Here is a 17,135-nt window from a genome sequence, read left to right as displayed (position 1 = left end):
GTGTCAAAATAAAAGTTTTGCAAAAGAATTTCCTCAAGCATATTTGTATATATTCCTCTTTGTCTTCATTGTTATGTATATCTACGTAAATATTTGGTACTTGCTGCATCTGGATGGAAGAACACCGTTTCCTGTATCTCACCAAGACTGTTTGACTGTTCGTCCAGAAGACTCCAGTGGTGAAATCCAGATCTTTGATATGATATGTGGGTGAAAAACATATCAATAATAAGTATTTTTTTTTAAGATATCCTGTAATGCAGCATTACGGATTGAGTTAAGATTGAAAATTGCAAAATAGCCTTCAAGACCATATCCGCATTTAAAACAGTCTGCATCTATGGCACGAGCCAATGACACCCTCTAGCAGCTGTGTACGGGACACTGAGATGATGCCATCAATATGAGATGATCCAATGTTTATCATATTAAAATTAAAATCGCAAAGCTTGTTAAAAGGATCCATTACCAAATTTTGGCTATCTTTGTTAAAGTTAGTTGATACAAATTACATTTTTCATTGTTAGTTCATTTTAGTTTCTAGTGCATTATCTAATGTTAGCATAAACATCATTTGATTAAAAAAAAAAAATCATATATATATATTTTGAAATTAAAGCGTTAGTTCTCCCAAATATGTATGACTTTCCTTCAGCAGAAACGTGAAAGTGACTATTTTTAGAAGCAGATTTCAGCTCAGTTTGTCCATACAATGCAAGTAAATGGGTACCATCAGGCTGCTGGCTGTTTGACGGTCCAAAAGGCATATTTAGGCAGCATAAAAATAATCCACAAGACTCAAATCGATCAATTAATGTCTTCTGAAACAAATCTATAGGTTGGTATAAGACACAGCTACTAAACCTAGGACTTAAATGATTATCAGTTTCTCACCCAGACCTGTTATGTTGCTTCTGAAGGCTTTATCCACTGGAGTTTATGGATTACTTCTATGTTTTCTTTATGTGATTTTTAGAGCTACAAAGTTTTGGTCACCATTCGCTTGCATTGTATAGACCTAATAATAAAAAAATCTTTGTGCTCTGCTTAAGAAAAGTAATACACATCTTGGATGGCATGAGATTGAGTAAACGATGAGAGAAGTTTCATTTGTAGCTGAACTATCCGTACAGCATGCTACATGATTTTTTTGGTGTAGGTCCCAGGTAAACCCAAAATTTCTTGTTTGGGCCCTGGGTCGAGAATGTTAATGAACTCCTTCCTTAAATGCAACTTAATACTTAAATACAAAATTATATCCACAATTTGACCAAATATTGTAAAATTTGAAAGCATTTGAATGGCAATTGGATAAATAATAAAATATTTGATTCATCTTTATTTCTGTGTCAACTTGTCTCGCCTGCTGTGTGTCAACATGTTTGATGTCACTATTAGGTCATCCTTCATAATCTGAGGATTTCTCAAGTTTTTTATTTGCACTAAATATGATGCAATTTTATGATACTATTCATGAGATAAAGCTATTTTCACTTCCTGTAACATTTATCGCAAATCATCATTACACAGTCTATTGAAATGAATGTAGCATTGACCTTTGTGTCCTCAATTGTTTCTTGCTTAATTAGGTTGTAGATTTAGTTGATTGCTGTTATGACTTTTCACATGTTAAAGCTTTAGGCAACATTTTCTGAGTAAATGAGCAAAACATTTTAAAATGAATTATCCCTACCCAATCCAACTAATTTGTACAAACTTTATGAAGCCTAACGATATAAAACCAACTAATAAAAAGCATATGCTGTGTTAGTATACATATACATACAGTTGAAGTCAGTATTTACATACACTTAGGCTGAAGTCAATAAAGCTCATTTATTAACCACTCCACACAATAAATTTTAGCAATCTATAGTTTTTGCAAGTCCTTTAGGACATCTAATTTTTTTCCAACAATTGTTTACGGAGAGATTTTTTCACTTTTAATTAACTATATCACAATTCCAGTGGGTCAGAAGTTTGCATACACTAAGTTAACTGTGCCTTTAAGCAGCTTGGAAAATTCCAGGGAATGATATCAAGCATTTAGACAATTAGCCAGTTAGCTTCTGATAGGATAAGTGGGGTCAATTGGAGGGGTACCTGTGGATGTATTTTAAGGCCTACCTTCAAACCAAATGCCTCTTTGATTGACATCATGTAAAAATCAGCAAAGTCCTTAAAAAACGATTGTGAACCTCTACAAGTACCTTCAAATGCCTGAAGGTACCACGTTCATCTGTACAAACAATAGTACGCAAGTATAAACAACATGGGACCACGCAGCCATCATACCACTCAGGAAGGAGACCCATTCTGTCTCATAGAGATGAACATAGTTTGGTGCGAAAAGTGCAAATAAATCCCAGAACAACAGCAAGATGATGGAGGAAACAGGAAGACAAGTGTTTTTATCCAATGTAAAACGAGTTCTATATCGACATAACCTGAAAGCCTGCTGAGCAAGGAAGAACCCAATGCTACAAAACTGCCATAAAAACGAGGAAGGAAAATTATGTGGATATATTGAAGCAACATCTCAAGACATCAGTCAGGAAGTTAAAGCTTGGTTGCAAATGGGTCTTCCAAATGGACAATGACCCCAAGCATACCTCCAAAGTTGTGGACAAATGGCTTAAGGACAACAAACTCAAGGTATTGGAGTAGCCATCACAAAGCCCTGACCTCAATCCAATAGACAGTTTGTGGGCAGAACTGAAAAAGCATGTGTGAGCAAGGAGGCTTAAAAACATAACTCAGTTACATCAGTTATGTTTGGAGGAACGGGCCAAAATTTCAGCAACTTACATTTATGCATTTGGCAGACGCTTTTATCCAAAGCGACTTACAGTGCACTTATTACAGGGACAATCCATACCAGGCGTGCCCAAATTACGTCCATCGCGATCTACCAGTCGATCGCAAAGGCAATGCTGGTAGATCGCACAAAATTTAAATGCTTTCGTTTAATTTGATTTATAAAAATAAATATAATGTCTGTTCTTCTTTAAGTTTCTGTCTCACTTGCACTTGACGAGTACATTTTGACCAGGCGAGATTTTTGTTTATTCAGTTGCCATGACAACTAGGTTCGCGCCTTCCAAGCGCTTAGGAGAACAGAGCGTGAAATTGCGAAGCTAGCAGTTTTCGGTAGTTTTACACAAATTACCTACCATAAATCTAAAATAAATTCCAACCATCTGAAAATTATGAGCATGAGTTTGATTCCCTGGCCTAAGACACGGGAAAGCTGTTTCAGATGAACCCGCCAGCTTTGGAGGATATTTTAGCACTGTGCAGACTGACATTCAGGTGAAGGCGAGGGCATCTTATGGACAGTTTTGGAATCTTCTTTGCAGAAGAAAAGTATCTAAATATCAGAAAATGTGCCACCTCATTGACTGAGGATTTTTTAAAAATTATATATTTTTAGACTAGCTACCAGCAACTACCCGGATTATGCAAATCTGTTTGATTCCATTCAGTGAAAGTCATCAGAATAAGGTTAATGCCCTGGCATTGTAATCTATTGTGCTGTAGGTGTTTTGAGTTTAATGTTAAAACTGAATGATATCTACATTGAACATTATTATATATTTTTTTTATTAATTAGGAGATGAATTCCATGTAGGGATACATGCAGTAGTCCCAACAAGCATTTTAAAAAAGCAAAAGTCGATGCAGACTTTACATTTTTTTAGAATCCTAGCCAACACCCTCTCCTCCAATACCAAGTTGAAATCTTTCTCCCATGATCTCTTGATAGAAGCTCCATCCCCCAGACTCTGAATTAGCAGGGAGTAATCCACTGATGCCTCATGACCTCATGATCAGAGGAACGTTTCATCAAGTCTTTCTGCTCTCCTGATCTGTAATATCTCATGCTTCTGTGTCGACCATTCTGGCTTCCGAGGAAATTCACAGCGGTCATCATCACAGCTGTGTACATCCCCCCACAAGCTGACACAGACCGGGCACTCAGGGAACTGTATGGGAGTATAAGTCAGCAGGAAACCGCGCACCCTGAGGCTGCGTTCATTGTTACCGGGGACTTTAACAAAGCCAACTTCAAAACAATCGCTCCAAAATACCACCAACACATAAAGTTCAACACACGAGGGGACCGGGTTTTAGACCATTGTTACTCTCCTTTCCGGGATGGCTACAAATCCCTCCCTCGCCCCACATTTGGCAAATCGGACCACTCTTCCGTTCTCCTTCTGCCCGCTTACAGGCAGAAACTGCAACGGGAAGCACCCACCCTCAGAACGATCCAGTGCTGGTCGGACCAATCAGACTCTGCGCTACAAGACTGTTTTGATCACGCGGACTGGGAGATGTTCCGGTCCGCCTCTGATGACGACATCGAGGTTTACGCTGACAGCGTAACGTGTTTCATCTGGAAGTACGTAGAGGATGTTGTTCCGACCAAAACAATACAGATATACCCCAACCAGAAACCATGGGTTAACGGCGATGTTCGCGCGGCACTCACTGCGCGGACCTCCGCTTTTAATTCTTCTAACACGGAGGAGCGTAAACAAGCCAGTTATGCCCTCCGTAACACTATCAGTGAAGCCAAACGCCAGTACAGGCACAGACTTGAAGGTCACTTCAACACCACTGACTCAAGAAGTATGTGGTATGGAATTAACACCATCACGGACTACAAACAGAATAAAGACTCCGCCATGAACACCGCTGCATCTCTCCCGGACGAACTTAATAAATTTTATGCTCGTTTCGAGGACAATAACACCGCCCTCGCGGAGAGAGCACTCGCGGCTGACGCTACAGAGGTTGGTTCACTCTCCGTCTCTGTTGTGGATGTAACACGATCATTCTGACGGGTGAACATCCGTAAAGCTGCGGGTCCAGACGGCATTCCGGGCCGCGTCATCAGAGTGTGCGCGAATCAATTGGCAGGTGTTTTTATGGACATTTTCAATCTGTCCCTCTCCCTGTCTGTAGTCCCCACATGCTTCAACACATCAACCATTGTGCCTGTACCGAAGCAAGCTATAATCACTTGCTTAAATGACTGGCGTCCTGTTGCTCTGACCCCCATCATCAGCAAATGCTTCGAGAGGTTAATCAGAGATTACAGCATCAGGACCCGCACCAGCCGACTACATGACAGCTTCTTCCCCCAAGCAATCAGACTGTTGAACACTTGATCTATCAGGATCAATAATTAGCACTGCACTTTATTCATCTATAATCTCACACTGGACAATCAACATTTTCTCCTCAATACAACTACTTATATATATTTCATATACTCTTACTTATTGTATATTGTGTATTGTATATTGTGTGTATTGTCTACTGTACATTGCATTTAATTATTGTGTTGTGTAAGTATGTGTACATCTGATATGTAAATTGTGTCGTGTAAGTATGTTGTTTACTGTAATTGGTATATGTCTCGTCACTGTCATGACTGCTATGTTGCTCGGACCTGCACACAAGAATTTCACCTACTGTTGCACTTGTGTACATGGTAGTGTGACAATAAAGTGATTTGATTGATTTGATTTGATGACCTTTTCCAAAAGCAGTAATTACCACTCTCAGAGTATCTGCAGAGCAGGTGGCACAGCTGTAAATACCTATAAAACTGAGATCTGGAAATCCCAAAATGTTGAACCAAATTTTAAAACGATCTCAACACTCCACTCTCATATAGGTCACCAAGTGTAGTAACCCCCTCACAATCCACTCTGACCAGCAGAAAAAGGAATTATTAATACGTAATTTTGGGTTCAGCCATATGCTCGAGGCAACATTTAAATAAATGTCAGAGTTAAACACTCTGGACACTATTGTCCATACTGCGTGCAAATGCGAGATAATAATTAGAATTTTTCTAATTAGTTTGATAGAAAGGATTTGCCATGGCTAAATAGGGGCAAGACCGTCCTGTTCAATACAAAACCAGGGAGGGGGGCCAATGAGCCAAATGTCTGGGACCGAATGCATAATAATAAAACAAAATCTTGGGAAGCCTAGCCCACCTTTGTCAATCGGCCTATGTCATTTATTGAAATGTAATCTGGGATGCTTACCATTCCAAATGAAGGACTTCACTATGCTATCAAATTGCTTGAAGTAAGAGAGGGGGACATGATCTGTTGACTTCATAAAACAGTTAAGAATTGGGGTGTGTCGAATCTCAACCGTTTATGACATAAGAAGAAGGAAAAGCTAGCAAAGTGCAGAGCTCGCTGTTCACATGTCCAACCACGTGACTCCTTAAATCTTTGTTAATGTTTATTTAGAAAAATACAATTGCTCATTGTTCTACAATGCTAGCTTGTAATAAATTAATAATGTTAACTTTTAACTTTAAAAATACACTACTATATGCCTATGTAAACTTTAATCTATAAGTGTTGGAAAAAGTCTGGTTAATTGTTAGTTTATGTTAACTAATGTAGTTAACTAATGTTGATACTTAATCAATATTGAAATCAGAGTTTTTCAACATTTTAATATTCATTGGAAATACTAGACACACTGTCATTGCTAGACAAACTTCCCATTGAGGAAAGCAGAAACTAATAAGGAGGTGGCAGAAGATTTAGGATGGGGAGATAACAGGCCACCTTTGTGTGAGGAACAGTGTTGACACCATCATTAGAGTTTATTTAATTATTGTGGTTCATTTAAGAGCTTTGGCTGAGGGGAATTGAAGTGAATAAGTTATGTAACTTCTATAGTGCTTTATTTGACATTTCAGAGCTTGACAGGTTCCCTTTGAACACATTTGATGGAAATGTGAGGCTAGGATAAAAGTTTGACGTATATTGTAACTATTTCCCGCCAAACGCATCAACACTCCAGTCCAGTAGGAGGCGAGAAAATCACCAGAAGTTGTTTTGCAAACCGCCATTTATCACGAAGAAAGAACAGTTTGAGCTCTCAATCGGTACGTGTGCAATTTGTTTTATGTTATTTGTGAGATTTATAGTTTCAAGTGTGTGTGTGTGTTTTATGTATGTATACACTCTTTTTATCTCATTGGTGATTTTTTAATGATCGTAAATAAGACTTTTTAACGCCGTATGTGACTGGATAAACAAGTTATTAGATATATCATCTAAGCATCTGGAGCATTGTGAATTTGAGTGTTTTTATTGTGTAATGTGTTGTTGAAATCAAACTGAGGTAAATTATGTTACATTACTGACAAATGAGCTCGTTAAATCCGGCTGTTTGTAAATTATTTCAATGAAGGCTATTATATGTTGAATAAAGCTAGCTATGGGCTAATATCAGACAATATTTCAGGAAAATGAAACCCAAACACAAAGCACACATTTATATTTATATAATCTCAGAATTATTTCGTTTTTTTAACAGCTGTTCTTGTGTTTAATAATGTTTTTGAGTGTGATGAATGTCAGTCCATTATAATGAGGATGTTTTTGTGTTCAGATGTTCATCATGAGAGAGCAGGTGGATGTGATCTGCTGTAAATCAGTAGGAACTGATCTGTCCATGCTGGATATTGATGATTTCATCACAGAAATCTCTCAGCTGAAGAAAGAGGTGACGTCACTGAAGACAAAACTGATGGAGAGAGAACTGTATTCATCCTGCACCTGTTTTGAGCGAAGTTAAAGTTGAGATTGTAAGTAAGTTTCAAATGATGTGATATGACTGTGACTCTGTGATGATGAACGGTACAGATGTGATTGTGTTGTGTTTGTCAGGAGCTGGAAAAGGTTTCCTGTCAATCTTCAGTGTGTGTGACTGATGGGACCTCCACAGAATGTCAGGATTCAGTGTGGAGCGGCAGAGATCAGTCCACACCACAGCAGCTGCTGGACAAACTCTCTGAACAGAGATCCAGAGACACACAGGACTCACAGCTCACTTTACTCTGTTCTACTGATGCTCAGGAGAGTGTGTGTGACAGTAATCAGGGTGATCAAACCTCCACAGAGTCTCTGACTTCTGTCTGTAACGCTGGAGAACAGCAGATGCTGCAGACACCAGTGAAGATTGAAGTGATGCAAGAGGAGATGAAAGAAAATACAGCAGAGGAACAACAGAGTGAAGATGATGATGATGATGATTATGAACATCAGACGTTGCAGACATCAGTGAAGATGTGTTCAGTGAAGCTGCTGGACTGCAGGAATTTGATGAAGATGAGAGTAGAAACCACAGCAGAGGAACAAGAGAGTGATGAAGATGATGATGATTTTATTCCCTCAGGTATGTTTCTTCCTTTATTGTTGTTTTACATTTTGAAGACAAACAACATGGCAGCATTAAAAAAATCCTCATTGTTTTTATAGTTGTTTTTGAAGTACTCTGTTGTCTTTTAAAGGATAGTTCACTCAATTTAAAATTATCTTATCATTCACTCACCCTCATGCCATCCCAGATGTGTATGACTTTCTTTCAGCTCTGTATGTCCATGCAATGCAAGTGAATGGTGGCCAGAACTTTCAAGCTCCAAAAATCACATAAAGGCAGCATAACAATTATCCATAAAACTCCAGTGGTTAAATCTACATCTTCATGAGTGATATGATTGTGTGGATGTGAAACAGATCAATATTTCAGTTCTTTTTAACTCTAAAAATACATTTACACTAGACCACCTATGCTTGTTCACAAGAGGTATTCTTTTGTTTTTTGCTGAGTCACATTCTTTATTCTGGCTGCATAATTTATTGAAAAACTATTCACAATTATGATTATGGCTGCCACGATTATGTAATCGTGAAAACTGACGATTACAGCGTTGAATTTAAGTCTGGTCCTGTTGCATCAATGGTTTCTGTTTGTGTTTTTGCAGCGGTTAAGTATTCTAACAAATCACTAACATGTTCGTTGAGCAATGAAATGGCAATTGCCAATCAGAGCCACTTAAAGTAGTCCTCTGTCCTATCAGTAATGACAACTGATCCTAAAGTGCAAATTTTAAACCATCTGAATGCCCAGATGCTTGCTTTATGTTCTGTCTCTGTTTGTGGTGGCACACAAAAATAAATACTGAAGAAACATCACCTGACACTTGAAAAGATTCTGTATAAGCGTGAAAATCACGTTGGAATTATTTTGGATTCATTGCATTTTCCACCACTTGAATGTAGACATTAAATACACTGCAAATGAGCCACACAACAAAACTAAAATACTCCTGTCCTAATCAAGGCATAGACATGGTGTAAATAATTGATGTATTATGCTGATTGGACAGCATTGTTTTTAATGAGAGCATTTGTGAGAGTGCAGAATTTATACAGAGAGTTATTAGTAATCCAACACAAGAAATCAACAGTTTCTTTCTGTTGGATTGTAAATGCATCTCTCATCATGTAGCATAGATGATTTTGAACGTGCATGTGCGCTCGTAAAGGGACTGAGCGCTGGTTTTATTCCCACAGTAAAAAAAAAAAAAACACAAAAAATTTAATGCATTTCGTTAAACCCCAGTTTTACACATGGCTGGACCGGGTACAGCATGAGACCCAACTTCTTGATGGTAGCTCGTGAAAGGAACTGTGGCACGCTCCTTCCCTCCATAGTGCTAGGGTCGTCTTTGGCAAGAGAGAACAACCCTTGAACCCCCCTCAGGATTACAACTTTCTTGATTATACCTTTTTGCACAAGCCTTCTCCATCTAGCTTATACCATTCTTCATCTCTGTAAGTATCCAGAGTAAAATAGATCCTCAGTACCCCAATGCTCTTCGCAAGGAGCGATTAAAAGGGGTGACTTGTTTGCCGTAAATTGCGACCCGTTTCGGTGGAGGAAGAGACCTGGTGCCTGAGAAATAAGGTTTGCTGCGGCTGCCACTATTTCAACACTGTACTTTGGCTCATACTTCACCTAGACAGGAGGATGGAATGGCTCACTCCAATCAATCGGCTGGTCAAGACATGCTCAGATTTCTGTGATAGCTCAACAACTGCTAACTTTCCAGAATCCCCAGTAAGCATTGGCTAAGGGTCAATCGAGTGGATAGAGCAGTTTACAATCTGTTTTACCTGCTCGAGTAAATCATTCTTATAGCTCTGATGCATATTCTGCTGGAATTCCACGGCGCTGTGCATCCCTGTTTTTTGGGCTCCAAGGTGGGTGGGGAATAAGAATGATGAAACAAAAAAACTTCAAAACACACTTCCAAAAATGTTTTTTAGACTTTGAAACAGAGTAAATGTTTACTTATGCCAAATAGTGAAGAGTGGACAAAGTTTATTATCCTTGAAGCAGCATCACCAGATTTGCCAATCACTAAACGTTCTCCATTTGCTTTACACAAGGGTGTCACAGGAGTAGCAGGAACAGTGAGAAAGTTACAATCTGGGCAAATTCTAGTGGAATGCTGTAAAAAGGAGCCACACTTCTCGCTGGAGTTCAAATAAAGGAAAAAGAAAAAAAAAAGACAAAGCCAAGGAGTGATCCGCACCAAAGAATTGGATGATGTGGATAAAGATGGAATTATCTGTGAGTTCAAACCCCAAGGAGTAGTAAATGCGAAAAGAATAATAATCAAAAGAGAAGACCGAGTTATTGAAAGTGAGGATGTATGGACCAGTTTTGATAAGCCTCTTCCCCCAGAAAGAATTCAAATCAGATATCAGATAGTGGATTTATTTGTACCCAATCCATTATGATGTTTTAAATGTAAAAAAAATATGGTCATGGGTCAAACGGTTGCAAAAATAAAAGCATCTGTTGCAAGTGTGGTGAAGAAGACCACAACATGGAGAGCTGTCAAAAATCACCAAAATGCTTTAATTGTACAGGAGACCAGTTGGCTGCATCAAAAGAATGCCCTACATGGATCAAGAAGGAAATACAGAGAATCAGATGCACAAAGAAATCAGCTACCCTGAGGCAAGGAAAATGGTAGACGCTGTCCCTTCTTTTACACTGAGCAAAACATATGCTTCTGTTGTCAAGAAATCTGTGAAGACCACAGAATGTCAGACAGACTTCACCTTGATGCACAAAGATAATCCTCAAAATGTAAATGCCAATAAATCTCTCCCAAGGACAAAGAATACAGGAACCCAAAATGAATCTACCTCAATCAATACTCAGTTTAATCCGAACTCAATAGAAAATCAAACTACATATAGAAATGCAAGAAGGTTGAGTTGTTCACAAGCAAAAGATGAAATGGCAAAGACAAAACAAACCTAAGATGTCGAAATTAAAGAAAGGGATAGTCGGAGTAGAAGTCCATCCCCAAAAGAAAAAATCTTCTTACGTGAGAATAGAAAATGTTTGTATCCAATGGAACTCACAAGGACTCGGGGGAAATTTTGCAGAGTTGCAACGCCTAGCTACAATTCTCAACCCCCTTGGTTTTTGTCTTCAGGAGACAAAACTACCACAAGATTTTACCTTCTCTTTTAAAAATGTTACAATTTTAAATACTGTTGGTCCTACTAATACTCAGACGCCTGGTGGTACAGCCATTTTAATCAGAAACAATGTGATTCATAGTCATGTCAATGTAAACAGTAATTTACAGGTAACAGCAGTGCGTTTGACCCTGCAGAGAACCATTACAATATGTTCCATATACAGTGCATCCGGAAAGTATTCACAGCGCTTCACTTTTTCCATATTTTGTTGTTACAGCCTTATTCCAAAATTGATTAAATTCATTATTTTCCTCAAAATTCTACAAACGATACCCCATAATGACAACGTGAGAGGAGTTTGTTTGAAATCTTTGCAAATGTATTAAAAATGAAAAAAAATCACATGTACATAAGTATTCACAGCCTTTGCTCAATACTTCGTTGAAACACCTTTGGCACCAATTACAGCCTCAAGTCCTTTTGAGTATGATGCTACAAGCTTGGCACACCTATTTTGGGCAGTTACTCCCATTCTTCTTTGCAGGACATCTCAAACTCCAAGTTGGATGGGGAGCGTCAGTGCACAGCCATTTTCAGATCTCTCAGAGATGTTCAATTGAGTTCAAGTCTGGGCTCCGGCTGGGCCACTCAAGGACATTCACAGAGTTGTCCCGTAGCCACTCCTTTGTTATCTTGGCTGTGTGCTTAGGGTCGTTGTCCTGTTGGAAGATGAACCTTCGCCCCAGTCTGAGGTCCAGAGCACTCTGGAGCAGGTTTTCATCAAGGATGTCTCTTTACATTGCTGCATTCATCTTTCCCTCAATCCTGACTAGTCTCCCAGTTCCTGCCGCTGAAAAACATCCCCACAGCATGATGCTGCCACCACCATGCTTCACTGTAGGGATGGTATTGGCCAGGTGATGAGCAGTGCCTGGTTTCCTCTAGACTGTTCTTCTGGAAGGTTCTCCTCTCACCACAGAGAAACGCTGGAGCGAGAGTGACCATCGGGTTCTTGGTCACCTCCCTTCTCCCCCGATCGCTCGGTTTGTCCGTGCGGCCAGCTCTAGGAAGATTCCCGGTGGTTCCAAACTTCTTTCATTTATGTATGATGGAGGCCACTGTGCTCATTGAGACTTTCAATGCTGCAGAAATGTTTCTGTACCCTTCCCCAGATCTGTACCTCGATACAATCCTGGCTCTGAGGTCAACAGACAATTCCTTGGACTTCATGGCTTGGTTTGTGCTCTGACATGCACTGTTAACTGTGGGACCTTATATAGACAGGTGTGTGCCTTTCCAAATCATGTACAACTGAATTTTACCACAGGTGGACTCCAATCAATTTGTAGAAACATCTCAAGGATGTTCAGTGGAAACAGGATGCACCTGAGCTCAATTTTGAGTGTCATGACAAAGGCTGTGAAAACCTATGTACATGTGATTTATTTTTTTTATATTTCTTCGTTTTTATTTTTTATTAATTTGCAAAGATTTCAAACAAAATTCTTTCACGTTGTCATTATGGGGTATTGTTTGTAAAATTGAGGAAAATAATTATTTTAATAAATTTTGGAATAAGGCTGTAACATAACAAAATGTGGAAAAAGTGAAGCGCTGTGAATACTTTCCGGATGCACTGTACATTCCTCCAAATCTTACTGTAACACACAAGGACCTGGATGGCCTAGTAGCCCAACTCCCTTCTCCATATATACTCATGGTAGACTTTAATAGTCCCAACACTATGGGGAAAATACCCATTGTGACACCAAGGGGAAGAGGGTAGAACAATTCCTAGACAATCACCCCTTATGTCGTCTAAATTAAGGATCCAGCACTTACATACACCTAGGGCACTGAACATACTCTGCAATTGACCTAACAATGTGCAAAACTGAATAATTTTTAGATCTTTCATGGAAGGTATGGCAGGACCTATGTGTCAGTGACCACTATCCATTAATACTAACCTTAAAAGGAAAAGAAGAAGCTCTAAGAATAGCAAGATGGCAGTTTAAAAATGTAAACTGGTATCATTTTCAAACTTTTTGCTATGAAAGGTTTAATGAATTCTCTGAAGATGATCCAGATGCTATTAAACATTACACCAGCACACTCATCTCCATAGCAGACCATTCCAAAAACATAATCAAACGCAAAATACAAAAGAATGCCATGGTTTGATGATAAATGCAAGACTGCTATAAAATAACGGAAGAAAGTGGAAAAATTATTCTTCAGAAGGCCAACAAATGAAAATCTTGTTAAGGTTAAAATAAGTAGTGCACAAGCTCGAAGAATAATAAATGAAGCTAAAAGGAAAAGTTGGACACTATTTGTATCTGGTCTGACATCAAGTACCTCAACAAGATAGGTCTGGAATCTGATTCAAAGGATGAAGGGCAGGAATGATGGAGCTCAAATTCAGCACATCAAATATCAAGACTTTATTCTAACTTCAAAACAAGAAATTGCAAATAACTTAGCAGAAAATTTTGAAAAGAACTCCTCCATTGAGAATTGCCTTAATGCCTTCCAAGTTTTTCGAGCACAGGATGAGAAGGGTACCAATTTTTCATCTAATAATAAGGAACCCTAAAATCAATTGTTCACAATGGAATAATTGACACAAGCTATAAACGGAGCACACAATATGGCAGAGGGACCAGATGATATACACCATATCCGTCTCTAATTTTAAAACTTTTTAACTATTTGGATATCAGAGAACATTCCACTCTCTTGGAAAGAAGCAATAATCATTCCTATCCCAAAAACATATATATATCATAATGACCCCAACAATTACTACCCAATAGCCCTGACAAGTTGCTTATGCAAAACCATGGAGAGAATGGTTAATGAACGTCTAGTATGGATCCTGGAATCGCAACATCTCATAAGTAAAGTTCAGTGTGGCTTCAGAAAAGGGAGAAGTACTGTAGATTACCTCATCAGCCTTGAAAGCTACGTACAAGATGCTTTCATCAGAAAAGAACATGTAGTGGCTGTCTTTTTTGACTTGGAGAAAGCTTATGACACCACTTGGAATTTCAGTATTTTAAAGGATTTATATCAACTTGGTTTTAGAGGACACTTACCAATTTGTATTGCTAATTTTCTATCAAACAGACATTTTAAAATCAGAGTAGGTAATGCCCTATCTAACCCTCGTACACAAGAGCTAGGAGTACCACAAGGAAGCATTTTATCAGTTACCCTTTTTAGTAACAAAATCAACAGCTTTGCAAATACCGTCGGGTATCCATTGCAGTCTTTATGTTGATGACATTGGTATTTGCTACAGAAGCAAATCCATGAATAACATTGAACAAAAAATCCATCTGACAATTAACAGAATGCAGTCCTGGTCAGTGTCAAATGGTTTTAAGTTTTCAAAGACAAAAACTGTTTGTATGCATTTTTGTCAGCTAGGCTCTCTCCATCTTGACCCAGAGATATTCATGGATGGTGAACACATCAGTTGTTAAGGAAACCAAACTCTTGACAGTAAACTGAATTTTATTCCTCACATAAATGCCTTAAAGCCTTGAACATTTGAAAGGTTTTAGCTAAAACAGAATGGGGTGCAGAAAGTTGTTCTTTTAAATCTCTACAGATTACTAATTCGATCATGCCTGTATTATAGAATTATAGTGCATGGATCAGCCAGGAAATCATATATCAGACTCTTGGACGCATTAAATCATCAAGGCATACGTCTGGCTTTAGGGGCCTTTAGAACATTGCCAATTCAAAGTTTGCATGTAGAAGCAAATAAAATTTCTCTGGAGAACAGATGCCTCAAACAGCCCTACAGTATACAACAAAGCTGAAGATCAGCAAAGAAAACCCAGTCTACCATCCTGTTTTCTCAACCCCTTCAAGTCAATATTAACAAAAACCATGACATATCTGAGCTTTTGGACAACGGATCAAGCCACATTTACAAAATCTCAAAGTAGATCGGAGTATATTGGAACAGACACACTTCAGTAAAATTCCCCCCTGGAACTTTAAAAAAAGTAAATTAATCTTAGACTTGACAAGAAACAAAAAATCCAAAACCCACCCAAATGTCTTTCGACAGCAACTCCTTTTCATTAGAGAAATATTTCTATCACATATCCCAATATATAAAGATGGATCAAAATCTGAGGATCATGTATCATCTGCATTTGTGATCAACAATAAAACAATTTCTATCCCCAATCACAGCTCACTTTTTACAGCAGAGGCGAACACTATCGTCTTAGCACTGGACTTCATAAAGACTATGCAACAGAGAAACTTTCTGATAATTTCAGATTCAAAATCTGGTCTTCAAGCAATGTCATCTTTAAAAAATTATCACCCAATGCTTGTAAATATTCTATGCAAACTGTTGGAGTTGGAGGCCCAACATTTCAATATCTGTTTCTGCTGGGTACCTGGACACTGTGGAATCCCAGGAAATGAGGAAGCAGACACTGCTTCAAAAGAGGATTTATCAGCAGATTTCCAAAAGTGTCCAATACCTCCCACTGACCTAAAACCCATAATAAATTAATATATTACAAACAAATGGCAAACTGAGTGGGATCAATGCATCATGAACAAACTCCATGAAATCAGGCCTATTGTTGGCAAAAGAAGTTCCTCTCTGTTTTCAAATCGCTGGGACCAGATTGTTTACACCCGCTGTCGTATTGGTCACTCCAGGTTGACACACAAGTTTTTAATATTAGGAGAAGATTCACCAACATGTACCTTCTGCCAGAATCCATTATTTCCTGGTGAACCAGTGCCTAAAGGAAATATTTACCTACTGTCACTCCCAGAGCAGAAGGCTATGAAAGAATACTTGGAGGAGGCACTTCAATGGGGCTTTATCAGACCATTAACTTCCATTGCTGCTTCCAGCTTTTTCTTTGTGTCTAACAAGGATGGTGGTACGAAACCTTGTATTGATTACCACACCCTAAACAAGGTGACCGTCAAGTTCCGGTACACCTTTCCTCTCATTCCAGCTGCCCTGGAGCAATTGCGTGGAACCACTATTTTTACCAACTGGACCTATGCAGTTCATATAACCTGGTGAAAGCTGTGAGATCCTGGCCCACTCCAACCACCATAGAGGAGCTCCAATGTTTTCTTGGCTTTGCCAATTTCTATTTTCTCTTCATCCATAACTATAGTTCCATCGCCACTAACATCCCTCCTGAAGGCCAAGCCGAAATCTCTCTCATGGCCATCCGAAGTCAATCAACCTTTAAACGGGTTGAAACAAGCATTTACATATTCTCCACTTCTTATCCACCCAGACCTAAATAAACCTTTTATGTTGGAAGTAGATGCTTTGACCTCTGGAGTGGGCACTGTCTTTTCACAGCAGCAGGTGAAGACACCTCAATACCACCCATGCACCTTCTCCAAGAAATGGTCTCCATCGGAGCAGAAGTATGATATCAGGAATCGGGAACTTCTGGCCATCAAGCTTGCCCTGGAGGTATGGTGCCACTGGCTGGAAGGGGACCATCATCCCTTCCTGGTTTTCAGCAATCACTGTAAACTGGAGTACCTACGAGAGGCGCGATGATTAAACCCTGTCAAGCCTGATGGACTCTATTTTTCACCAGGTTCGACTTCACCATTTCCTATCATCCACGGATGAAAAATGTCAAGGCTAATGCCCTTTCTCACATACATTCTAATGAAGACTCTCTGGAGACTCCTGAACTCATCCTACCTCAAAAGATCATAAATCCCATTCAATGGTCCCTGGACGACAGGATTGCAGAAGCCGCCAATACAGAA

General features: G+C 39.0%; 1 protein-coding gene across 1 annotated transcript in view; it reads left to right on the top strand.

Moving 5' to 3' along the window:
• LOC127625257 (zinc finger protein ZFP2-like) overlaps window positions 1–17,135 on the top strand; it is a 116,376-nt gene that overhangs the window by 6,113 nt on the left and 93,128 nt on the right. Inside the window, exon 3 of the mRNA XM_052100432.1 lies at window positions 7,719–8,226. Coding sequence (XP_051956392.1) covers window positions 7,719–8,226 — 508 coding nt within the window. The remainder of the gene's footprint in view (window positions 1–7,718; window positions 8,227–17,135) is intronic.

This window comes from Xyrauchen texanus, chromosome 31 (genome assembly GCF_025860055.1).
Source record: "Xyrauchen texanus isolate HMW12.3.18 chromosome 31, RBS_HiC_50CHRs, whole genome shotgun sequence".
In the NCBI taxonomy this organism is placed as follows: domain Eukaryota; kingdom Metazoa; phylum Chordata; class Actinopteri; order Cypriniformes; family Catostomidae; genus Xyrauchen; species Xyrauchen texanus.
The sequence above is the reverse complement of the archived record's forward strand: the minus strand, read 5'-3'. Positions and strand labels throughout refer to the sequence as shown.